At 43.4% G+C, this 27,637-nt stretch overlaps 1 protein-coding gene across 1 annotated transcript in view; it reads right to left on the bottom strand.

Moving 5' to 3' along the window:
* The window catches only part of LOC126516495 (valine--tRNA ligase, mitochondrial-like), a 169,552-nt gene that overhangs the window by 75,277 nt on the left and 66,638 nt on the right, over positions 1–27,637 (bottom strand). The window contains exons 10-13 of the mRNA XM_050166625.3: positions 23,208–23,332; positions 12,869–13,054; positions 6,164–6,240; positions 4,179–4,248 (exon numbers count right to left, since the gene is read on the bottom strand). Coding sequence (XP_050022582.2) covers positions 4,179–4,248; positions 6,164–6,240; positions 12,869–13,054; positions 23,208–23,332 — 458 coding nt within the window. The remainder of the gene's footprint in view (positions 1–4,178; positions 4,249–6,163; positions 6,241–12,868; positions 13,055–23,207; positions 23,333–27,637) is intronic.

Raw genomic sequence — 27,637 nt, 5'->3', positions numbered from 1 at the left:
TCACGTGGGGTTCCCCTCAGGCTGCCGCATTTTCACGCCTTATCACGATTCTCACCAATCCACCGGTCTTGGCCCACTCTGACCCATCCGCACCTACAGAGGTCCAAACCGATGCCAGTGGTTATGGGATCGGCGCCGTCTTATCAAAACGCCAACATGGACAAGACCGCGTTATAGCCTACGCTAGCCGGCTCCTGACAACTGCAGAGCGCAAATATTCGATTACCGAGCGTGAATGTCTTGCTCTCGTCTGGGTTGTTTCAAAGTTCCACCCATATTTTATGGCAAGGACTTCTCAGTAATCACAAACCATCATGCGCTCTATTGGCTTTCGTTGCTCAAGGATCCCACTGGCAGGCTCAGTCGTTGGGCCCTCCGACTACAAGAATATCCCTACACAGTAACTTACAAGTCGGGACGCTAACACCAGGACGCAGATTGCCTCTCTTGCTACCCAGTCGAAGACGCGACCTCTATGTCTGATAGTGACACCGACGCCTGTGTTCCGTTTTTCCACTGCTCCATGTCATTGACGAGCAGCACCGTGACCCGTCCTTGCGTTTCATCATTGCCCGCCTGGAATCGTCACTCGCCGACAGTTCCCTTCGCTTATTCACACTTCAAGATGGCGTACTCTACCGCCACAACATTCACCCCGATGGCCCTGCATTACTCCTTGTGGTCCCTAAACACCTTCGCTTGGCTGTTCTCCACGAACTTCACGACCTCCCCACTGCCAGTCACCTGGGTTTGTCACATACCTACGACCGGATCCGCCAACGCTTCTTTTGGCCAGGGCTTGCTCGCTCCGTTCGAAGATGCATAGCTGCGTGTGAGAAATGCCAGCGATGCAAGACACCATCGATGCTACCTGCTTGGTACCTTCAACCACTCGACATTCCCGCGGAACCATTCTTTCGGGTTGGTTTGGACTTACTTGGCCCTTTTCCTCTTTCTACCTCTGGGAACAGGTGGATCGCTGTGGCCACGGATTACGCCACGCGCTAGGCCACCACCCGGGCACTTCCTACAAGCTGCGCCACAAATGTCACCAATTTTCTTCTACGCGATGTGATTTTATAACATGGAGCTCTGCGACAACTTCTCACAGACCATGGCCGGACATTCCTATCAAATGTTATCATGGACATCCTGTGGTCCTGTGCCACAAGGCACAAGCTATCCACGTCATACTATCTGCAAACAAATGACCTCACGGAGCATATCAGTCCCATTCTCACAGACATGCTTGCGAAATATGTCTCTTAAGACCACACTGACTAGTACCTCGCTCTACCGTTTGTCACATTTGTTTAGTATTCCTCACGCCACGACACAGCCGGTTATTCCACATTTTTCCTTCTGTTCGGCCGAGAACCAGCACTGCCCCTCGACACAATCCTCGCTGTTCGCGCAGCACCAACCAGTGAATATGCACTTGACGCCATCGCCCGCTGTGCCCACGCAAGGGAAATTGCCCGTGACCGCCTTCTGAAATCCCAAGAGAGTCAAAGGCGTTTGTACGACCGGCGACACCGAGACGTGCACTTCCCGCCTAGTTCTTTGGTGCTTCTATGGTCTCTGTTGCATCAGGTCGGCCTGTGAGAAACCGGCTGTCTCGTTACACAGGCCCATACCGAGTGCTTCGTGCCATGACTCCCGTCACCTATGAGATTGCCCCTGACGCCCCATCTGCTTCCCAGTCCAGTGATATTGTGCACTTTACACAACTGAAGTAGCATCACCCTACCAGTGATGACATTTAGACGCTCCGGGACGTCGCTTCTGCCACCGGGGGATTATGCTACACGCGTGTGGTTTTTGAGTCTTTGAATGAGGCGCGTGGACACCATCATTCGAGAAAAGAGGAGGAAGAATGAACTGGGCTCGCACTGTGAATCTAACCAGTCAGCGCTGCAACCGCTGTTGTAAATATAACCTGTAAATAGTTGCTCGTCTTACTGACTCATCCTTCGCATAACAATACGGCTGTTACAATGAAATCCCAGTAATTTGAAATTTGTTAACTCGAATTGATGAATAATTTGAACTGATTGGATGGTCTCGGCAGAGTCACATGTATTTGAATAGGGAAAATTATATTTCATGCTGCTTGCCCCAAAGCCATAGAAGGCATACTTGCATAGTCATTAGGATTAATTATTATAAAGAAGGCTTTTATTTATCAGTGCTTTCGAACCTCGCTATAACAAAGTCGCATCTCACACTTAAATCCCTCCATCATTAGTACTGCAAGAGGATCTGAATTTGAGCTTGGTGTGGCCTAATGATGGAAAAGCAGTGCAAAAAATGGGACACGAATGAGAGGACAGGCCTAGGTGCCGACTGCAAACAGGTACGTTTATTTTGCAACCACATTATATACGCTGAAGAATGGAAAGAAAGAAGGCATTGAAAAACTAACCGAAAACCGATGGAGTGTCCTTAAAGGAAAACAAAACAAGAGCGACCAATTACGTAGTCACTCAAACAGCTAATTTCTTTCCGAGTCAAGATGACTGATGGCAAGCTAGCCCTGTGCTCATTTCAATGTGCCATTTTTCACGCTGTTTAACTTCATTATATTTGAGGTTTGTTATAAGCCAGGGGTTTGCAAACTTTCTGGCCTTCACAGAACCTTACCAGTTTTCCCAGAGTGCTGTAGAACCCTTCCCCTCTACCTGTTTCCAGCAATGTGCTTATACAGACTCACACTAAGCGCTCATTAAAGCGAGGCACTGAGCCATGCTCCCTGCAGCAAAGCAGAAACAATGCCTCATTCCTTTATGCAACCTCTCTCTCATTAAAGCACACAGAGAATGGTAAGGAAGGAAGGGGGTGCTGCTGCATGCTCAGTACTGTGACTGTTTAAGTGCCGGCGTGTCTCAGGGGGTACGGTGGAAAGCACGGCATCATCCCCTCTGGATTCGCCTAACCAACGTATAGCACCGCTGCCACGTCAGCGTGTGGCCGCTGTCATTTATGGTTCGTTGTATTATATTTAATTTAGAAGGCCAACACTCTTGGCAAGGATCTCACGATGAAAGACAGACAATTTTTTTATCATGTCGTGCATCACAATGCAGCGCACACCAACCATACAACAACCACTCTAGGCACTACACGCCAGAAATGGCATCTTCAAGCAACCGAAGTGCCGGATGCCAAAAACTTTTTATTTTTTTGCGAACGGACGTCACAAGCCAGTTGCGCTGCAGAACGGTCTACGATATACCAATCCAACACTAACCCTAAATGCCTGTGTCGCCCAGCATGCAGCAGTGCCATTCGTGCACGTTAAAAGGCTTGTTGCACATTTTTGTTATGGAACCGACACAGTGCAGTAGCAAACTAGCCTGTGTTGCCGACACCGACATACCTAAACTACCCCACGTGTCTTTTACAGCGTGCCGTTCAAATGGCCAATACTGTCATTCGTCAGCAACACGAGTTGACAGGTAGAGTTCGATAAATTGAGAAGCGGCTTTCAGCTTGCAGGACTTCTGAGTTGATTCCCGCTCATGTGTTATAATCTGCACTCATGAAAACGAATTATAAAACTGCTCAGCACAGCCACTATGGGCCCACAATATGCCCAGTTATAAGCCTTGTGCACCACTGCTGAGTGGGTCTCTCAATGCTCACAGACTTCCAAAGTGCAGATGTGACATGTGGTGGCTTTGTTAAATCTAAAATGGAATGCGAAATTTCTCTTCTGAATTGATAAATTGTAGAAGTGAATGGAAAAAAATGGGATGCAGCTGGATTCGTTCTGACCACTCTCGCTGAACCCTAGCTAAGATGCCATTTGTGGAACCCCTTGGTTCCACGGAAGCCAGTTTGAGAACCCCTGTAATATAATCATATAATATGTTACATACCGATATCATTTAGAAACATTTCCATATTTACATTGCTACATGTGATAATTCATTACGTCTATGTTCATCATATCAAAGTTCAACTGTAGTGTGTAAATAAAGACAGCCTGCCATAAGAACGCTTACATAATTTTGCACTGTGGCACGTGCATGGTTGCAAACTAATTCGAGCAGGTGGCAACAGCGATCACAGTGGCTTGTTCAATAAAAAGATTAACAAATATATGTTGCTAGACAATGCAAGTAAAAGAAAATGAGTGAAAGAAAGCAGAGCACCGTTCCCTCCCATGTGCTTACATCAGCATTGAGCACTCTATAGGCTGGAATCTGGTGGCCCCACCACAGTTGACGAGAGATGCACCAGTCCCTGCAGTTGAAGCCAACAACTCTGTCAAAACAGGCCCAATACCCATAACAACAGCACAGCATCCATAGTTCAAGCAAACATTTTTGGGCTAGGCGGTTCATCTCTGCTAAAGACGATTAAAAAGCATCAAGAAAGAAACAAAGACTTGAAACACCAGACAGAACCGCAGCTCTACAAGACACTCTTTTGTCCTCACATTTTCTTTTCTTTCTTTGTGCTCCTTTCCCATTTACTGTAGTATTTACTTGCATAATGATCGCACTTGTATAATGATTGCACCCCTGAATTTTGTCGTCAAAATTCTTTTTTTTTTCTTTACCGCATAATGATCGCACCCCAAACTTGCTGCAGCGATATGCCGTGTGCCAAGTCTAGGTAATGACGATCGCGCTTACCATCAAGACATACTAAGCAGTCTGCACGCACCAAACAGATTCCCCATTTCATTCTTTTCATCACTTTCTGCACTTCCATGAAAAAAAAAAATCTACAACCAAATTTGCCTTGGCTTTATTATTTGTAGGCTGTATTATGGCCGTGGTCAACAACAACAAAAAAGGCACCTTTAGATTCTTCTCGTCTGCAGTCGTGGGCACGTAACAAATCGCGAGCGGGAACGATAGTAGCCACGTTCACATTGATCCGTTAGAAGTGTACCCTAGTCATACGCCGACGCTTGTAACACAGCTAAGATATTTGCCTACCCTTAGCGGAAACATGCTGTATTAGGACTGTAGTGAAGACAAATGCCGCAGTTTTCGCAGCATGCCTGCCATGTTTCTATGTCACTGGCAGCTAAGTGCGCCCATCTCTGTTTCTGTACCCTCAAAGTGGACATGGCTACGTTATTGCCGCAAACTTGCTGATATTAACAATATTATTCATTACTGATACGGAAGAAACTTTCAATGCATGTAATGTACTCACGAGAAGAAAAAAAATCACATTCGGTGCGTTTGGCTTGCTCCATGGAGGAAGTTTTCCTTCCTCTATGGCCTGCCCTGCCAGCCGCTATTTTTGTTTTGGTGTCCCGCACTGTTACAGCGGCAGCGGCCTGTTTATTGACCTGTTGTCATCCCGCAGCAAATGCAGGATGAAAAAATTTCGTTTCTTCTCGTGGAAAATTTACCCCACGTAATGACTGCACCCCTGTATTTGCATCAATTTTTTTTACAAAAAGTGCGATTATTATGTGAGTAAATGCGATATGTTGAGGTCAAGCACACCGACGAGAGAAATGCTTGACCTGAGGTTCACAGGAAGATGAACACTTAAAGTGATGAACAGTAGTTAAACCAGGGATGTCACAGGCTGAAGCTGTTTCAACAAGGAAGATTCTCTTCATCGAAGACAAGTCCTCCTGTCGAAACCTTGGCTACAACTACAGACATTCCTCGTTTGACCAGTGCTCAACACTGTACAGTCATGAAAGGTACAAAAACTTCCACATGTCAGATCTCACACAATAAAAAGGAAAATTACACGTTTGCTTTGACCCTGTAATGCTTTTATTAAAACCCCGTTCCACAACAAGACAAAAACAACTCGTTCACCTTTATTTCTGTCCATGCAGAGTAAATTTGCACCCACCCACCCAAAAAACAAAAACAAACAATAAAACGTTACTTAAGTAAAAACTTTGTTGAACTATCCAGAACTGAAACCTCCAGTGTACCAAAATGATACTATGGGCCAGACGTCAATTCTCCCGTGCTTAAATAGTAATTTATTAAACTTAGCGTAGCCTAAATGATACGCCCGGCATTACAGGGTTAAATGGACAAAGCAAGCATTTGAAGGCTATTTGCTATGAAAACTTTAATCCAGTGTACTGACTCAATAACAAGCCTCTCAGTTACTTGGTGCTTGTGCTAACGACTGAATAAGAGAGACCTCGATGCAGAGGCCAACTCACTCTGTTCTTGTGAGCCACTCCACCCAGGCTTTCCGGCAGTGGTCAGGCTCAAACACCAGCTCTCCACTCTCTACTGCCTGCAGTGTTTGATAAGAACATTAGTTTGCAATCATGCATTATTCTAAAAATGGAAGGAAGATACATGCATTCCCAACCAATTGATTTTATGGTTTCACATCTTTATCAACATTCAAAGTTGACCGATAATTGCTTCTTGAGGTGCAAAATTGTTGAAAAAGGACCTCCCGGAATAACAAGCATCAGAAAAACAAAACTATCAAGGGAATGAATTTCAGCTTCAAATGAACGATGGTGCACCAAAGTGCAGTTACTGACAATTCTTCAGACACTAAGAGAACCGTGGAAATGCAACTGTGCAGTCAGGAAAAACAAACGTTATAACCTCTTACATGTGCACAGCTGCGGAAGTTCATTATAGATACACCAAAGAGAAACTTACGTTCAGCTGTATTAGTAGACGGTGCTTTCACAACTCAAAAGAAGGCACCTCATACGAGAAAAAGCTTGGTAAACCAGACAAGATGCAAAAACAAAACACGAGTAGCATTGCCACCTTGAAGTTTGCACACCAACTCGCCATGACATCACAGAGTTTGACGACATCTGCTTTGTCCTAATTAATTTTACTGGGACAGCCGCTGAGAGCTCAAAACTGGGTTTGCCTTGTCCGTCCGTCTGTCCCGTCTGCCATCCGATCTGTAATGTTGATGACTGCTGTCGTCATCGATAGTTTTCGTCATCAGGTTACCCCATCATCTCAAGCATCGCCAGTACCACAGTGTACGGAAAAATAAATGTCACCCACAACTGTTTCCACTAGGATTTGAGCCTATGCCAGTGAAGCAATATGCATTTGGAAGTCAAGCATACTAACCACTGAGCTATCATGCAACAGCAGTGCTTGGCAATTCGTCACCTTCATCATCAGCAGCATCATCAGCATCAGCCTGTTTTATATCCACTGCAGGACGAAGGCCTCTCCTTGCAATCTCCAATTACCCCTGTCCTGCGCCAACCGATTCCAACTGGCGCCCGCGAATTTCCTAATTTCCTCGCTCCACCTTGTCCTCTGCTGTCCTCGAATGTGTTTCCCTTCTCTTGGTACCAATTATGTAACCCTAATGGTCCAACATTTATCTAACCGGCGCATTACATGACCTGTCCCGCTCAATTTTTTTCTCGTAATGTCAATTAGAATATCAGCTATACCCGTTTGCTCTCTGATCCAAACCGCTCTCTTTCTGTCTCTTATCGTTATGCCTAGCAATCTTCGTTCCATCGCTCTTTGTGCAGTCCTTAACTTGTTCTCAAGCTTCTTTGTTAGTCACCAAGTCTCTACCTTATGCTGACAATGTCTGACAAAGTTAAGGACCATGCAAAGAGTGATGGAACGAAGATTGCTAGGCATAACATTAAGAGACAGAAAGAGAGTGGTTTGGATCAGAGAGCAAACGGGTATAGACGATATTCTAATTGACAGCAAGAGAAAAAAATGGAGCTGGGTAGGTCCTGTAATGCGCCGGATAGATAACCGTTGGACCATTAGGGTTATAGAATGGATACCGCCACTGCCGCCGCCGCTGCTGCTGATGATGATTATGAATGTCTGCCGTTCTGATCCAACCCAGTTTTATTCTTCTATGAATTTCCTTCTCATGATCAGGGTTTCCTGTGATTAATTGACCTAGGTGTACATACTCCTTCAATTGGCTTGGCAATTAGAGGAAAGCAATGGACTGCACACAGACTGTGAGAGCAGTGGCATCTGTGCATGTACTTATTTCGGAAAACATAACAAGCAATGCTGCACTGGACGTGAATTACGTGATGTACATCGCATAGAAACTGTTTTTGGCAAGATGGTGGTGTTTGCACGCCATTCTTCGTTGTCATGTTTGTGAAAACAGCGTCAGTGGCAAAAGGAGGCATATGTGACAATGATGATGATGATGATAAAGCTCAAACATGGCCCATACCAACGATAGAGGAAGCGTCAAGAATAAGGTTGTTGGTTGAAAACGATGTCGAAAGCATCGATAACGTCATTGCCAACAGCAAGGTCACAATGACAAATGCCATGTGATTCACACAGTAGCTCATGCTATTCATAGGTGCTAAGTGCCCTGTATGGTGTTATGTACTGCAAATGTACAGAGAAAATGATATCACTCAGATCTCACAGCGGCATTGTGTCATTTTGCTGTGACATCAATTGTATTAAAGTTTCGGCCTCAGAGTCTATTTGATTGTTTCAGCTGGGACATTTAAAACGAGTCATCAAGCCTTCAAAGCATGAAGCCTATAACACAGCAACTGTCCTACCCCACAAAGCTACGTATTTAAATAAATAAATATAGATCACTTTGACAGGGGGAGTACGAGAGTGCTAAAGTCTGTCCATGTACGCAGTTTGAATTCCACAACATGTATTACTATGACATACAGAAATGAGGTTACATACACCACAAAGAAGAAAAGGTTACCTAATCCACACTACTCTTTCTGTATTATCACACAATTGTAATTGCCTTTCAAATGTTATGATCAATGTTACCTTTATTATTCTTCTTTTAAATGATAAGTGTTCTTACTACCGCACCCTTCCCCCAATAAATACAGTCCTATACCACTCAGTTCATTTCCATTTCCTTGTTGTGGGTGAATGCTATTATTTATGGAAGAGGCAGGCAACCAAATCAAACAAACAAACTTTAGTGACAGAAATGTTTGCTTGGCAGTTCAAAATTTCCTTACTCAATTTCTTACTGAATTACCGTGCTAAATTGATTCGTAATTTTTAAATTCTGTGTTTGGTGTTATTTTATTTCTACATCCTCCCGCACGCTATACTCTTTTATCTATAATCGGGCAATTTCAAATTTTCATTTCCCCCCTTTTTGTTTGTTCTCTTAACCACCTGATTCATCGCCCATTCCCCATTGTGGGTATGCCCCAGAATTTCTAGGACAACCACCACAACAAATAAATGGGTGTGAACCATGTTTTGAGGCAACAACAAAAACAACAGTTAAGGTGCTTAATAGGATGTGCTGCTGGGCTGTGGGTTAATTCTTGCACGGATTAACAAAAGTGCACACCTAGGACGGGACAGTGAAACAGACATTAAAGGGACACTAAAACGAAACCATAAATCAGTTTAGACTAATAAATCATTGTTTGAGAACCATGCAGGCAGTCATTTATAAATAATAGTTTGATTATTAGATCAGAAAAATGAAGGCCGAAGTATCAGCATTTGAATTTCACGCCGAAACCCCGACGGCCGGTACGTGAGTGTGACATCAGGGATTCCAACATATGTTTTCACATTTGGGCCGCGTTGGCTTAGCAAAGGTTTCCAAGACTTGCTATGTAATATTTGGCTCCTTTAGAACACAATGTAGTCAATCTGTACCACTGTACAAGTATGCAGGCCCTAGAAGATGCCATAAAAATCCATGACGTCACAGCGACCAGGCGCGGGAACTTCAAGGAGGTGTCGCCACCCGTCTTTCGTTCTTGCACTTTTTCTGGCTTACCGAGCGTCTTATTGTGGTAAGAGTGGTATTTTTAGTGTCGTAGAAAGGTAATTTACTGATGCAGAAGAAATCATTTTTCTCTTTAGTGTCCCTTTAAAGAGTGTTTTTTCTCTAATTTACTGTCCTGCCCAAGCTGTGCGCTTTTGTTAATTCATGCGAGAAATATGATGCTGGTCTTTGTCATGTACATTCTTTATTTCGGGAAATCCTCAGCGCACACACACACACACACAGTCTGCATTCCGTTAGCCACACAGCACGCAGCTTGCTCCACCAATTACTTCACTCGCTCATTTCGCTGTCGCATGCTCCCCGCATGCCGACCGCGCACACACGCTTTCCATGTTCTCCCTGCCCACCACACACCGCTGCCTACCGTCCCGTGCCTGCTACTCCACACAGTTGCCTACAGTCTCGTGCCTGCAACTCTACGCCACCTGGCGTTGGCCCGGTACCCTCAAATCTTTACTGTGAGATGCTGCTGCTGTCACAGTAAATGAATTCCGAGCCTAGTAAATATGGACTACATTGGACAGAACTTAGCAAGTTTTGAAAACATTTACTGAGCTGCAATAACCCAAATATGAGAAAATGCCTAAAAATTTGTGACATGACGCTGACCATACTAGCGCAGGGATTCTAAAGCGACATTAAGATAGAAGATTCAGCTTGATATTAACGTCTAATAAACAACCGAATACCATGAAATTATCCCACTCTGTACCCAATATAGATGTTCTCACGGTGATGAATATGCCTCCTTATATCCCACAGTGTGCACTCCTAGTGTTCCTTGAAAGCGACGCACTGCATGTGCGAAGATTCACATCTACATTTCACGACGTGTACTCACATTGCCTTAAGTGAAACAACCATAAGAAATTAAAATAAACAGGTTGAATGATCTGAACAAGAATTACCTCTTGCCTTATTAAATTCATTCAGTAAGAGTCATTTAAGCAAGCCAGTGTCTTTCAACGACGGCTGACCGAACCAGCAAAGCTTGTCTATTCCACTGGCCCCACTGGCATGGAATTATTATACGCGCGCTGGTGCCTCAAGGGATACGTATGAAAACATACACAACTCTCAAAAACATCCTCAACAAAATATTAACATGGATTCATGAGCGCACTATACGGTCGCGCATTATTACACGCCAATGCAGCAGTATGGAGGCTCGAATGGCGTCTGAAAGGCTCGGCGACTGTAGCAACTCCTGATATCCTGAGGATGAAGTTTACAAAGCCCAGGCTATTTATTTGGCTGCTATTTTCCTCTGAAAGTGGCCGGAATGCAAGCCCTTCGTAGTCATGCTGTGTTTTGGAGCGGCTCTAGCGCAATTTGAGCTATCTTTATGTATTTATGTGGCTTGGTGCAGTGAGTCGCAAATGTAACTTTAGTGCAATTGGCACAGCTGTACCACCCCTGAAATCTATGCATGAAGTAGATGGTCCTGGCCACAGCAGCCACATTCACTGATGGTTGCAGAATGCAAAAGCACCTGTGTATAGTTGACTTTTGTTAATTCAACCCTGATGGGACAGACAAAATTAATAAATTTATCCAGTGGGTCGAAGAATTAGACAAGACGCAGAAATAATGGCAATACACACTGCCAATTCTTTTGGCAGTATTTCCCAGAGTCTAACATGCACCCAAATCAAACGCGTGCTCGCATTATTTGTGTAGAAAGTAGAAAACTAACGTAGAAATGACGTTAAACTCCTAAACAAGGTATAAATTTGATGCACACAATTTTTTAGTATGTCTAACATGTGTTGGACAATGGCAGCTGGTTTTCTAAAGTCAGCTTTGCCGAAATTATTTAAAGTCAGCTTCGCCGCAGTGCGCTTGTGTTATCCAGTAAAGCATACAAATACCGTGAAGGCGGTTTTGGTTTCATATTTGCAGGTAATTTTTGGCTCAATTCTCTCGCAAAAGAAATTGATAACAATAAGGTGCACGTTAGAATTTGGTAAATACTGTAATACTGTAAGCTACGGCTATTGCTTGAAAATCTTCTTAAGGCAGTCAGAAAATAGGCGTTTTCAATGGGAGACGACGTGTGTTCAACACATTCATTGTCCCCTATGCTCTGCCAAGACAAACGCTACCACTAACGGGATCGCTATTGGGGTCACCATAGGGATCAGGTGTGTGCGTGCTGACAGGTCATTGCTTGTAGATACCAATGCATTTGGTGCCGAGTCATGGAAATCCTAGCGAAAGTGATCGTATGCCCAAAAGTGACTGACCGAGAGTAGAACCCTCTATTGAAGAATGTTGACGACAGTCAACATATCAGAAAACATTTCTTTTTCTTTATGAATTTCGGTATTGAGTACGAAGTTTCTAGCTAAATGCCTTCAGCCAACATTGAATGATAAGCAGCAAGCATCATTTGATGGTTTAGAGGCTAGACAAAGGACAAGAAGGAAGAATTTTGGCACACGACTCGCTTTCCTTTGAAAGCATGTGCACAGGAGACAGACCAATGCAAGGTCTCCGGATGCAGTGGTGGCACACACGTGATGTAAAGCAAATGAAATGTAAACCTGTCGTTCCCATATGACAAGAGCTGTCTTTACAAATTTCAAACAAAGTCATAGGTGGCTTGGTGTGAAGCCCACTTCCAGTTTTCTGCCTGGTGTTGCACTTCCCTTGCTGAAAAAGTTTACGTTAAATATTTTTCTCTTCGCTGATTATGCGTATTTTTCCTGTGTTTTGCACATATAGATTTTTTTTAATCAGTACTTTTTCTGGGTATATACATAAGTGTCGGCTTTAAAGGGTTAAGGACAGGAGACTTGTAAATGTGAACAAAATCAAGCTGTATTGTAGGAAGCTGAGGTAATATCAATGGCATATGACTTCCCAGAGCATCCTTTGGCCATTGTTCTAAGAGTGGTGAGTCATACAGCAAACTAGTTCCACAAAAATACAAGCTATTAGTTGTTGAAAAAGTGCCCAACCTCTGTATTAGTGTACTACGTGATCTTTCTGTCATCACCTTACACCAGACAACTTGCCCTCGCAATTTGAGTCCACAAAGCCAGTAAGAGTCAATTCTGCCTGCAGCGACTGTTTGGATAGGAGGGCACCGCAACTGGCTTTCTCCGGCACGCCTCAAAGTTTCCGTCACCTGCAGTGCCTCCTGTGCCAGCCGTTCAAATTTGAGGAAGAACTGTGGCTTGAGTCGGAAGTCGAGCAGGTCGCCCGAGCGGCTGCAGACAGGCACTGTGGTCGCGTGCGGCAGGCGACTGCGATGTGCCCCTATCTGCTGCAGTCGTTCGCGGATGGCATCTTGCACTTCAAACCGAGACAGGCCCTGCACACAAGTCATAGAAAGAGGGAGGCCATTGGTTCTGGCCCACTCGGCTAGGAGAACTGCAAAGAACTTCACACGAGCTGAACATGGCAAAACACAGTAGATAGAGAAACAGTAAGTATAATGACTGCAGGCTAGGATGTGTCACAGCAAGGCTTGGCGTCGATTAAAATGATGAACCTGATTAAATATAAAATCTTAATCGACTAATTAATTTATTAATTTAATTTGTTAATTCAGGTACCAGAGCTAAAATGTTAAGCTCGTGAGTTCTATACATAAAACTTCAGAAAAAAAAACTGTGTTATTCGAATTGACATTTGCTTTTAATGTCACATCAGGAACACATTTTAAGTGCATCAAGCATATCAAACTCGCTCGGACACAATCATAAGTCTACCTGCAGTGAGGTACCACTAGTCCCGCCAGCTTGAAGTCCAGAATGCCTGGGTGGCTTTCTTCACTGAATTACTGAATTACTTCTTCACTGAATTATAGTTTTACTGAAAATAGTTTTAATGAATGAATGATCAACTACATCAGTGATGAGCTATAAAAAATGCTGAAGCCTCTTATACCAGTGCCACATGGGCAGTTATGATGGCACCAGGTACTCAATGCCCGAATTTCAAATGCCATTTTTATGCTACCACACACGTAAATTTAAACGCCTAAGAATTAGACACCATTGTGACATACCTAGTTCTGACAATTCAATGTGGTTATTAAATGCATACCCGTTATCAACATTAATGTTGTACAGCACACACAAGTGGATATAAGCAAAATATTAAACAAAGTATTTGTGACTACAGCATAACCTTGTTAACTAACGCTATAAAAACAGAAAAAAATTTCAAGATAAGCAGATTTTGCGATGAACAAATCACGAAATCAGCCCGCTAACTAAGCATAATCCACATGGAGCCTTTTCAAAATAGCGCCAGTAATATTGTCGGTCCATTGCTCTTACATGCATGCATGGTCACAGCAGCGTCTACAGGCAACAGTGTTTACCTGCCAAGACAGCATTTTTGGCACCGAGTCGGACGACTGATAAAAATGCAAGAGAAACACTGTCATCTGAAGAGTTCATAAGTGGTTCCAGATATGCAAAAAGTTGACTATACTAATTTCTGTAGTGCAATGCATTCTGGACAATTTCACTTTGAAAATCAAAATTGAACTGTAGAAGAGCGCAACTGTCACGCCTTTAGCAGATGCCCATGAATAGCGTGCAGTAACGCCTAACCATCATGCAAGCATGAAGCAAGGGCCCTTGTCAAGCCACAATCTCTCTGAAACTCCACGTGCGTGTGCACGGCGCAGAAATGAACATTCCACAGTCCAGTGTCATGGCATAGCCAATGTGACCAGCATCATTCGACGCACTGTGCCTCCGCCAGGTGGGAATACAACATGCCTCATCTCACGCCAGAGCTGCCAGAGTTGCTAGACCATACTGCATCTACTGCACCATGCTCTGCCCTACAGTTTGGGTGCACTGGAGACAGTGTGTCGAGTCTCCACCTTCGCCAAACAAAAAAAACGCTTCCTCACCGTGCACTTGTATGCATGCTCGCAGTAACACCCAATTGCCGTGCTCCTGCAAGCCAAGCCAGCCAAGCAAGTGCGTGAGTGATGGTAGAAGGGGAAAAGAATTATGCTGCATCTGGGCTTGGCTAGCGAGCTTGCAGCCCCCAGGTGAAACGCGAGTGCAAGCGACGACACCCCATTGCCTAGGCAACCTGTGCACAACGGGGCAAAATGTGCAGATGACAAGTTGCACTGCAATGTTTGATGGAAGTCACATGTTCTTTCCTATCCTCATTATTGGAGCAAACTAGCAGCGGTTGGGCAGGCGCCGGTTGTTCCCTCTGACATGACCTTGGTCGGTGCGGGCCACTTTGCAGGGAGTGACATTTGCGAGAGATTCCGCAACCCAGCACACGAGGTGCAACCACAAGGTAGGTGCCGAGGTTTGCCGACGCCATTAATCAAAAGTTGCCATGAAGGCAGGATTCCATTTTAACTTGCTGGTAGCATGACTGCTGCGCAAGAAGCACGAAAACCTTTGGGTAGTGGCTTTTTCCCTGGTATTATCGTAATACAAAATTTCAAGTTACCCGTAGTCCGGAGGAAAAGATTTTTCAGATATGGGGTGAAAAACACACGGAGTTGACATTGTGGCAGTGAAATATTGCGACTTAACCAATATTCCAAACTCTTAAAGTTAAAAAGGGTTTACTCTATTTGTGAAAAAAAATTACTTTTTCTCTTCATGTCAGAAATGAAACGGGTTACTTGTAAGTTTCTGTGTGAGAACCCCAAAGCTAAAGGTGCTTTTCTGATTCCACTGCTCCAGCAACCATGTTCTTTTTTTGTTTTGTTTTTTGTAAACAAAAACAATAACACTTTCGAGAAAACAAACTTTGCTATGAACATGCCTAAATTGCTTCTTAGTTTATTGACACTAAAAAACTTGAATGCTTGAACAAGTATTGAATAGCAACCATCTCAACCAGTTCGATTCACAAATCATATTACTACATACTATTAAGCTTCGTAAATGCATTCAGTTTCTCTAATTATTTCACGTGTTCAGCAAGGTACCCACGGTCAGTGTTCAGGCTGTAGGCACCATTTCTGCAGAACACAGCTTCTGCAGTGGCCAAATCAGTCCTACAGAAAAACAAATTTTTTGTAGGTGGATTTCCCTCACCTTGCAGATTTCTAAAGAACTCATATGTTATATTCAGTGTCCATGCATTTTGAGTTGTTGATTAATTTGTCCTCTCACAGTGATCTGCTAGCCTACTGTTAGATGATGATGCGAGTGGCCTGGGAAGGCGCAGGTCATGTGTTTGATCTTCGAACAAGAATAAATGTTTTAATGGCAAAGCTTTCTTTCTGAGAAACACATATGGGTTTCCTCTGTAGGTTTGTGCTACCTGTCGGGTGGATGACAATCTCTTCCTTTCAGACAGTCTGTTGGTACAAGGTCCACCACCTAGACTGATCAAAGCAAGCAAGGTCTTGTGTGATGCCAATAAAAGGAACAGAAAAGGCAAAAGCAGCCTTAAGCACAGAAAGAATATGAGGCCTTTCTGTGCTCCAAAACACAAAGTCTGGGAGTGTGCAATGAGATTGTACCCAGCAGCCAACTGAAGTAAGCAAGAATTACACAGCATCACGAGACCCAAAAACCAAAGGTCACAATCAAAATTTGTTAAATAATTTGTTAAATTACCGTAAAGCCTGTTTCACAAGCTGTGATTCGAGCAAAAAAAATCGGTGCAGTTGCATGCGTCGCAATGGTATTTTCAGAGGGCTCATTTCACTCAATTTCAATGACACAGCTGGTGTGATATCTGGGGTTGCTTACTGCCAGAGTTTGTGGCACACACCACATAATTTTTCAAATGTAATAAAATAAATCTGTGCATTATAATATCATTGATCTGTCTTTATAAGAGCAAACCAATATGTGTGTTTTGTAATATAAAGATGCTTAGAAGTTCAAATTTGTTTTGGAGTATGCAACATGCAGTTACTGAAGTTCATATCTGGGGTTGCTTACTGCCAGAGTTTGTGGCACACACCACATAATTTTTCAAATGTAATAAAATAAATCTGTGCATTATAATATCATTGATCTGTCTTTATAAGAGCAAACCAATATGTGTGTTTTGTAATATAAAGATGCTTAGAAGTTTAAATTTGTTTTGGAGTATGCAACATGCAGTTACTGAAGTTCAGTGTGAGGTGGCATGGAGAATGCTCACAGCTGTTCTCAGCTGGTCACTCAGTGCTATGTGTTGTCTCACGTGCCTTCTAAGTCCGTGTTGTTCTGCCTGTGCGACAACAAATTATAAGATGACCTATCGGCAAGCCCATAACCCATTCAGTCACAGCATACACGTTTGTGGACGCGACTTACTTTTGCCATTACTGTGCAGTGGTTGCAAGGAATAGACAACCAACATTAAGCTTTGAGTAAATTGAACATTCTGCTTCCCTAAAGTACACCCATTTCACTTATGAGTGAATTTTATTGCTTCAGACGACCGCTTTAGTGAAGGCACTAGCATGTTTGATGGGACATTTGAAGTGCGGCGTCTTGGTAGTAATTGCGAGATATTTTTTTCCCTCGTTGCAATGTTTCCACCCAATAATTAACCTATGCTTGTAATTCGAGCGGGTGGTTCATTATTTTTAATGAAGAAACATAGCATGACTGACTATACAATAAATGAATAATTATTCACTATGTAATTATGGTGGCTGTCTATAAAATGCAGAGTTATTCTCATCCCACCTTGACTTGCTTTCTATGGAGTCTCCAGCACCTTGGCATAAAATTATGTAAATTTCACACATTTATCGACAGTCGAACCTAATTTGTGACTGAAGGGGATATAGCTATCCTCATCGCACATGCAGTATTAGGAATTTGGCTGCAGCAAAGTCGTTGTGTCAGCGCAGTGAGACTTTCACGCTACCCGTACTTTGCGTGAGCTTCTGAAGAAATGATGCATGTACCGTATTTGCACGATTCTATTGCGCCACCGATTGCAACGCACAGGTATATTATTGCCCAAATATCCAAAAAATAACTTGGTGCCGATTCTACCGCGCACATCAAGTAGCAAAATCTGAGTCGACACGTATCGTGTTGAAACAATATTATGGAACATACAAAGGCACACAGGCACGCCCACAGCTGAACCTTAGCGGATAGTGGTTATCGGAGTCCTACAACTTTTTGCTGTCTACAGACCAAAGAAAAGCCATCTTCAGTTCCATTTAATGCATTAGAAATGTCCGACTTCTGGAGGCTCGTGCAACTGTCATCTGCGGGAGGGAATTCCACGCACCATGGACCCATCTTGCGATGTCTCCGAGCATCATCATGCATCGCTTTCTTCAGACAAACCATTCAATGACAGTGTGGCTAGCTACCTTGCATTGATCTTTTTTTTTCTTCCTCTTTCCTTTCTTTTTTGATCTTGAGTACAATTAGTTACAATTGTAACGCACGTGCAAATTTAACACACCTTTCATTAAAAAAATTCCCCATTAGAATCGTGTAAATACGGTACATCGATTGCAATCACGCATAAGCGGTGCCTGCTCCTAGCAATTCTTTTGCACCAAATGCAGCAGCAAGCAGCAACCCGAAAGCTCACATCTGTCCCTGAAGGAAGCCACAAATGATCTGTGTGCAATTACTGAACGTGGAATGGAATTTGTCTTGTGAACTTCAATCTTAGCACTAGCCTGGTTCGCCCACCACAGCGCGTGTGCTGCAATTATGTCTGTATAGAAGTTCTCTCTGAATATTTTCAAAGGCATAAAAGTCAAGATTACGAATATTTAGGCACTGCAATCACTTGTGTACGTAGCATCATAGCATTCTAACAGAGATGGGCATCAGATAATTTCTGATGATGATGATGCGTGGTGTTTAATGGCGCAAGGGCCAGGTATGGCCAAAGAGCGCCATGACAAATGGTAATTTTAACGATGTATTGTGAATGGCGTGGACAGTGAATTCATCATGGTAGATATGACATGGCTGTAAAAGGGCCTAAAAACTGTCGCTGTAAATGGCATAAAATATATACGTAGGTACTAAATAATGACACTGATTGGTTAGGGACGTGGGTGATGGCAATTGTGTTTTGTTAAAAACGTATCGCAACGAAACAAAAGTGACACTAGAGCTTCAAGAGGGCCCTCGAACACAAGTGCTGTTAATCACGTGTTCAAATTACTTGGCCAAATTATTTTCAGTGTGTTGGTTTCAGCTAAGAAATCACACACTACTTGCAGATTAAAAAGTGGTTCATCACTAAGAAAAAATTCAGGGTGAAGAAGCATACTTTTGCGATATGCAGAAGGGAAATATTTTTTCCTCTCTATTTCTATTGCAGGGCACTGAATAAGAACATGGAGTACTGTCAGACTATTGCCGCACTTACTACAAGTTGGAGGATCGCCCCCAGTTAAGAGGTAACAGTGAATACCATAAGTGTGTCCAATACTTAATCAGCAAAGAAGCACTTCCTTATATCGTGCCATTTTTCCAGTTATCCAGTTCCCTAGTTTTCATTTTATCGTGCGAAGCTTATTCAATGCTTGGGTATCCCACTCTCCTTGCCAGTGGTTCCTCAGTTTACGGCGTAGAAAAGAGTTTAGGTCTGTGGCAGGGATGGGGATATTTCCATCTCTGTCGCTAAAGCTGACTGACGTAGCGTTTTCGTCAGCAGCTACGTTGCCTTTTATACCTTTGTGGCCAGGTACTCAGCATAAGACAATCACTTGATTGCACATTTATGCGGAACACAATAAGCTGTACAGTTCATTCGAAACTGAGTTGTTTTGTTTTCGTAGAGTAATCAAGGCTCTCACGACACTTAATGAGTCACATTTGTGAGCCTTATGTGTTAAATAACCAAGAGTATAGCGTAAGCTTCTGCTGTAAAGATACTGGTGTGTGGGTTTAGTGCATCAGATGTTGAAAATGAGGGTCCGAGAGCTGCGTAAGCAACACCAGCAGGAGACTTTAAAGCATCTGTGTAAAATTCATTACAGGAATGCTTCTCCTTAAGTTCAAGAAAATGCGAATATATGTGTGCCTCAGGTGCTCGTTTCGATATTTCTAAGAAGGAGATGTCACATTGGATAGTCTGCCACTCCCAAGACGGTGAAAACCGTATAGGAGCCATTAGGACATTGTGTAAAAGAGGGACCCCTGTTTTTTCTGAGAGTGCTTCCAACCGGAGGGACAGAGGACTAGTGGCTGGGCAGTTACGAAGCAGCCTGCCAGTGGACAAGTCGCGAATAGTAAAATGGCATGGATGTTGAATATCTGATTTAACTTTCAGGGCGTAGGAGAAAGTTAAATATGTCTTTCGGTAGTATAATGACCATTCGTTAGATTCAACATACTGGCTTTGCACAGGGTTAGTCCTAAAGGCGCCTGTAGCAAGGCGGATGCCTAAGTGGTGAATAGGATCTAGCATTTTCAGAGTACTAGGTCCAGCAGAATTATAGACTATAGCGCTTGTCTGTGGTATTTGTTTCGTGTCCTTGTTTTATTCGCACTGCTTAACCTCAGTTCTAAATATGAACCAACTAGCCCTCATCAAGATCCTACTAATATAGACTATTGCTCCGTAGTCAAGGCGTGTTAATATTAGACTTTTGTACAACTTTATAAGGCATCTCCTGTCACTTCCCCAAGATATGCGTGACAAGAGCTTCAGCAGATTCATAGTTTTGAGGCACTTTGCCTTAAGATACTTCAAGTGTGGAACAAAAGTTAGCGTAACACGCCATGGTTGCTCAGTGGCTATGGTGTTGGGATGCTGAGCACGAGGTCGCGGGATCGAGTCCCGGCCATGGCGGCCACATTTCGATGGGGGCGAAATGCGAAAACACCCGTGTACTTAGGTTTAGGTGCACGTTAATGACCCTCAGGTGGTTGAAATTTCCGGAGTCCTCCACTATGGCGTGTCTCATAATCAGAAAGTGGTTTTGGCACGTAAAACCCCATAATTTAATTTTTTTTTTAAAGTTAGCGTACTGTCTAAAAGAATCCCTAAATATTTCTGTTCATGGCTCACAGATAGCCGTTCTCCATTGAGATCTATTACAGGGTCCGCCAGTATACCTCTCTTGTTAGAGAACAGGACTGTAGCAAGTAGGTGACGCCCCCTCGGACATAATCTTGGTTCACCCGCCAAGCTCGGCTTCAGAGATGCTTACCAGCACATACTTTTTTGAGGGTTTAGTTTAAAACCATTTTCGTCCGCCCACTTAGACAATTTATTTATGCAAATCTGTACTTGTTGCTCGCAGATACTCAGATTACATGATTTGTAACCTATCTGGATGTCATCCAAATATACAGAATAAAACATAGTATGTGGTATGACAGTCGGGATCGAGTTCATTTTGACAATAAAAAGAGTGCAGCTCAGCACACCACCTTGTGGAACACGAGCCTCCTGCGTAAAAGGACGAGACAGAACATTACCAACTCTAACATGGAACGTACGATAGGAGAGCTAACTCTGAATCACGTGAAGCAAGTTGGCTCGAACTCCCATTTCAGACAGATCACGGAGGATTCCAAAGCACCAGGTTGTGTTGTATGCCTTCTCCATATCTAAATATACTGACAAGAAAAGCTGTTTGTGGACAAAGGCATCACGGATATTTGTCTCAATGTGGACAAGGTGATCTGTTGTGGATCTGCCCACCCTGAAACCGCACTGTAAGGGATCGAGTTCCTTGTTGCTTTCAAGAAAATGGATGAGGTGCTGGTTAATCAATTTCTCAAATAGTTCGCATAAACAACTTGTCAGAGCTATAGGCCTATAACTGTTGGGTGAGGAAGGGTGCTTGCCCTCTTTGAGAATAGGGATTACGATTGCTTCTTTCCAGGCGAATGGAATGTAGCCGGGAGAGAACATGGAGTTAAAGAGTGACAGTAGGGTTTTTTGGGTTTCGGGGTGTAAGTGTCTGATCATCTCATACATTATTCTGTCACTTCCTGGAGCAGACTTGTTGCAACAATTCAGTGAGGCCTGGAACTCAGCCATTTTAAATGGCTCATTGTACACTTCATTGGATGTGCCTTTCCGACCCAAAGGCAGCTGTTCTGCTAGTCGCTGGTATTTTAGGAATGTATCTGTGTAATGAGATGTACTGGAAATGTGCTCGAAATGCGCTCCTAGACAATAATGTCTGGTCCTCGAGTGTCTCTTTGTGTATTTACTAAAGGTAAAGGATGAGTTTCGCGGCCTTTTATTTTGTTCACCCTGTTCCAGGCTTTTCGTTATTCTGTATAAGAACTAATGCTGCTTATGCAGTTTTCCCGACTTTCCCATCTAGCACGGCAGCATGTTCTTCTACCTTGCGACTTGATCACCTTGAATTAGGTTCTCTGTGGTTGGGGAGTTACGGAGGAGATTCCAAGCCTTGTTTTGCTTTTTCCAGGCTTCCTTGCACTCCTCATTCCACATGAATCTCTTATGTCACAGGAGTTCAGCGAACACTGGCCCTAAAATGAGCTTAACTCTTTTCGTACCGTGCGCAGTGGGCATCATTTACCTGCTAACGATAGTTTGAAACGCCGCTTTCAAGACCTTCTGCGCCACTCACAGACACAGTGTGCTACCGGACATGAAGGAGGAGAACTATATTTTTGTTTTCTAAGCAGTTCCCTTTTTTTCCCCCGAGGCGGTGACTTTTGAACGCCCTCCGAAGTTTTCGTGATCGTCAAAGTAGAAAAGAAAAATGGCTGTATGCTATCGATGGTTTGAAACATCGCTTTCAAGACCTTCCGCGCTGCTCACAGACTCTCTGCACCATAGGATGTGAAGGCGGAGAAATATAGTTTTGTTTTCTAAGCAGCTCGCTTTTTCATCGACAGGTCTTAATTTTTGAATGCACTCCAAAGTTTTGTGATTGTCAAAGTAGAAAGCAAAAATGGCTGCCTCCGGGAGTGGTGCGCGCTTCGAAAGATTGCTTACCTCGCAGTTCTGCTGCGTCTGTGGCTGATTTTATCAATGGATCAAGCAGCAGCGAGTCTGAGGATGCTGCCTTTTCATTGGACTTTGACTCTGAGAGTGACGACAACGCAAGCCAGCCCGGAACATCGGTGGAGGCAGCCCAGCATGCCAAACTGTAGTGCTTACACTTGAATTTTTGTAGTGGAATATCTGTTCAATTAATTATTTTTTATTTATTTTTTTGGTGATAGTACCTATTAGAGGGCAATATACACTTTGCATATCTCATAATTTTTGTTGCATTTATTTCTTAGTAGACACAAGTGTGTATTTCCAAACTTTGTTGAATTTTATCCAACAATCTTGATTCTGGCAATTTATATGTTTTTTTATGACATACATCTCGTTAATAAAACTTTTATGCGTGAAAAGTGCATTGATTCTGCTTTTTGTTCATAAATTACATCAAATATTGAGTACAGTAGTTCCTTCATAAAAAAAATAAAAAATCTGGCGTAACCTACAAAAAACACTTATTTTTCCCATGGTAGGGAAAGAGTTAAACACAAGTAATGCAAAGCAGAAAGAGTTTGCTTATTTAGTGACAGTTGGCCAGGCTGCAAACTTACACTAAACATGTCGTAATCTTCAATGACTCTACCCTCATCATCAAAGCACTCCACGATAGGCAGGGAGTGCTTCTTGGAGAGCGCATAGTCCACCTTGCTGTAGCCAGGTGTCACTTTCATGGCTCCTGCAAATATCGGAGGGCATTGTCATTTGGACTGTCACTCTTTAGTAAAATTATTAATGAAAGGGCAAGTTGGCATCCACTTTAAAGAGACAGAGAAGAGCAATACTTATTTAGTCAGTTAATGCTGGTATTCTTTTACAACTCTAATTATCACTGAACATCAAGTATAGCAGCAAGGAAACAGAGCTGGTCTTTACCAAATCTATCAGTGTGCTGTCAGCTTTACCACCTATGCCTTTTTTGCAAGGTCTACCACCATTTGTCATTGTGTACTGAGCTCAGTCATGTATGTGACTTATCGCACATCGCAGATTTATCATCAATAGAAAGTTGGATGCACTTTCTGTAACACCAAGACTTTTTCTTATTCCTTCATAAAGAACCCGTCTAATGACTGGACTCAACCTTCCTGCTAACATCGTATCTCTATATTGGATCACTCTCTGTTTTGTAATACTTCATTTACACACTTTCACTGAGATAATCCTCCATGATTATTTAGTGCATTCACCCCCCCTCTTTTTTTCTTGTTTCGTTACGACCTGCGATGTTTGTAGACTGTTCAACATTTCATTTGTATTTATGATTTGCCGCTAATATTGTATAACATGCCGCATTTCATTCGGCTACTCTTGTTTTATATACACTGTAACCCTGGTTATGCGCCCCCTGATTTATAGACATCCCAGGTTCTACAACAGGTTACTGCAGTCCCCAGTGAACTCCCCATAGAGGCAAAGCACTAAAAACAGATTTTACAACATGAGATTATGCACATCACATTTCATACGACGACTCGCACGAAACTGCGCACCCACTGGTGGATGCATTAGAAGCACCACCAGCTCCCTCGTGGCAGAGGAGATGGCCCTCTGTTAGGGGCAAGAGCAGGCGACTGTTACGAGTAAGCTCTTGCGCAACCGAATAGCAGAGAGGGGTGGGAAGAAGGGAGGGGGGGGAACTGTTGCTCATTAGCGCGTCGCAGGAAGGCAAAAGAAAGGGTGCATGTTCTTGGGCAAGTGAGTTGTGGAGAGGGAGGGTACTGTCACACATGAGCTCTTGTGCAACCAAGTTGTGGGGAGGGGAAGAAAGGAGGATGAGGAGAGGCTGCTTGCTCATTCGCTCACTCGTGGCGGGAAGGCGACCAAGGAAAGGGTGCCTGCCCTTGGGCAAGAGAGTTGTGGGGAGTGGCGGGAAGAGGGAAGGGACAAGGGACGATCTTTGGGTGGGCAGTGCTCGCTGCCCTCCCACATTGTTTCTCTTCCCCTTCTGCGCGTCACTCAATCGGCACCTGCCTTTGTCCCTTTGTTGCCGTCTCCTTGTACTTTCTCAATGTTTTAACAGCAACTGCTCGTCACCAGACACGTCCGCGTACACAGCCAACAGGATTTTCAGCATAGTGCCAAGCTCGTTATGTTCGCAGTGCGGAAAGCACTGTCAGCTGTATACTGCATAGAGCAATTATAATGTAAGTCCCCGGAGTTGCAAATTTCAGCACCATAATTGGTACTACACTATAAGCAAAACAACATTTTGCAAAGGCTGTGCCCGTGTAAAACATGTAGACCAAGCAGCCGTATGTGGCCAGGAATCGAAGCATACAACCGGGATGTGCCCTCACTTTCGTTGCCAAGGTGGTTCCTATGCCTTCAAAGTGCCATACAGCCACTGCAAAGCATTCATTGATTGCCCCAAACTGCATCTTTGGCTGCCGATTCCCGACGAGATGGCACTGGTAAGGCCTAGCAGGCAGAGGTCTCAGACAGCGTGCCGTTGCGGGAAGCTCACCCTTGTTACACATTCGTGTCCACAGATGAATATACATAGAGATCTGGCATGACATCACACGCACAGGCTGAGCTAAAAGCAGTGCGCGTGAGGCAGCGTTCGCAGGGGATTAGCTGGCAACTACATTGAACACATATAGCAAAAGGTTTAATGCGAGCAAAAGGCTTCTCTGTCGCTTAGGAAGCCCTCGGGCACCCGCTGAATGAGCATGTCACCGGCGCTTTCTTTTTCCGTTTCTTTTTTTTTTTTGTTCTTTTTTTCACTTTATATGGTCAAATACTTCAGTCCAACAAACTTTAGAATACCGAACTTCTCAGAATGACCTTTGTTTTTAAGTTTCCGTGTCATGTCAACACCTCAGTACATTAACATTCCGAAATCTGGGGATTTTTATATTTCTTGTCACGGCAGACAGAACAGTCGGCTAGCAGATGACAAGGTGCAGAAAGCAGATGTAGCGGTGCATCGGTTCCGAAAACCTGAGATGGCACCGGTGGAGAAAAACACAGGAGGGGACTTTTCTTCTTGTTTTTTTTCCTCCTATTACAGAGGCTACGACGCATCAGGTTTTGCTAGAGCATGTTCCACCCTGATTAGTGTCGCCCAGCAACAGAGGCGCATCTTCTTTCACGCTTCTGTCTGTGGTCGTATAAGGCTAAGCATGGGGAAAAATGTAACTTCCGTGCTCGTGGGGGTGCCACACGGTCACACTTTCAGGACTGTGTAGTTTACACATGCTTGCGCATTTTAAATAGTTCAGCTGTCCGCCCTAAGCAAGACAGTTGCCATGTCGACGGTAAGGAATGCGAAAAACAAACCAACAAAAAGAAACGTGTTTTGGAGGCGACCTAGAACTTCCTCTTTGTTGGTGGTTATCCCAGCATCAGCGCCTCATTTCTATGCAGCACTCTTGCTACACGGTGCTTAAGCGGTGCATGGCAGCGGAATTTATGGAAAATAGCAACAGCGCAGGCCAAGAGACAACAGCGAATTTTTCGGGGATAGCTCATACAGTGACGTCTAATGAATTGATGGGTTGGTGGGTGGAATGGTTAATTTTGGGGCATTCACATAACGACCATTCACAATAACAAACAATTTGCCGCGGTATCATGAAGTTCGTTATATCGAGATTTCACAGCAGTTTGTTTAAATTGAAGCTTCTTGCAAGTCTGTCACGCGAAAACGTGCATTATAGACATAATTTTTGTTGGCCAGATTATACAATGTTTTTGCGTAGTCCCAAGAAAGTGGTACTACACTATTATAGGGTTCCACTGCATTGTGTAAACCACTCTCCTCTATAACGGCTCAGCACTTGAGGGTATGTGAAATAAAGAAATAAGTATGTAAATAAATAAACAAATAAATAAATAAATGCTATTTTAATCAATTTGGCTGTAAAAGGTTGTTAGCAAAGATAAGGAAGTCCTTTTCTTGAATTTCATGCAGATTCCACTGCACTAGTATGTCAGGGTAACATCATGTTTTCAAAGTATTTTCCAGTATTTGGGACATTTTGGTACGGAGTTCTAGAAACTACTTAGGTTGAGTGTTTGATCATTTTGAGTGAAATGTACTAGTCCTCATTTACCTAAAAACAATTGACTAGACCCGAGCAGGTGCTGTAAAAATTCATGACATCATGGCAAGTTCGCGTGAGTACATCAAGGCAGTGTTGTTACCCATATCTCGTTTTTGCATCTCTTCTGGCTCAGGAAGCTTCCTCTTGCGGCAACAGTGGTTTTTCCACTGCCGAAGTGCAACATACTACTGCAGCTAAACTTATTACAGTAGACTTCAGTTAACTCGACTCGGGTTTATTTGATTTCTCAGTTAATTCAATCCTTACCAAAGGTCAAGGCCAGTGCTTGTGCATTTTAGTGGATCCAAGCTTTCCTTCTTTCAATCATAAGATTGGCTTTCACTGGATCATTCAAACTTTACTGGTCAGAATGCACACACCCAACCTCAATTGTGATCCCAATAACGACCCCTTAAGCGGCAGCGTCTGTCTTATCTGGGCTTGGGGGACAGTGAATGCACGTAACACATGTCACTCCCCATCGAAAGCGCCTACTTCCTCTCTGCCCTAGGATGATTTAAGCAAAAACAGTAGCTTACAATGAATGATTACCTTATTTACTAGATTCTAACGCTTTCAAATTATTTCCCCATGAAAACTGGTCAGCAAGTTGCCTGCGCAGTCCAATCAGATAAAAAGCCAAAACAGTGTTCAGCTTCGGCAACAGCCTGACATAGAGCAAGCCAAGCCAGCGTCATCACCATTGCCATCACAAGATGGTAACAGAAGTAATTCTCACACAGTATGCACATAGCATGATTGTGCTGCTGTCTTAGATTACAAAAGTTCATTAAAAAAAGATTGGTTATTGCACATAGTAAGCTGGCGGCAACAACTTGTGTAAGATGTTTTGCCATTCTAGAAAATCGCATGTGTCGCAGGCCAAACTAGCAAAGTGATTAGTCTAGGCATCGACCACTATCCAATTTGTG

Source organism: Dermacentor andersoni, chromosome 1 (genome assembly GCF_023375885.2).
Source record: "Dermacentor andersoni chromosome 1, qqDerAnde1_hic_scaffold, whole genome shotgun sequence".
Lineage (NCBI taxonomy): Eukaryota > Metazoa > Arthropoda > Arachnida > Ixodida > Ixodidae > Dermacentor > Dermacentor andersoni.
This window is presented reverse-complemented; position numbering and strand designations above follow the sequence as displayed.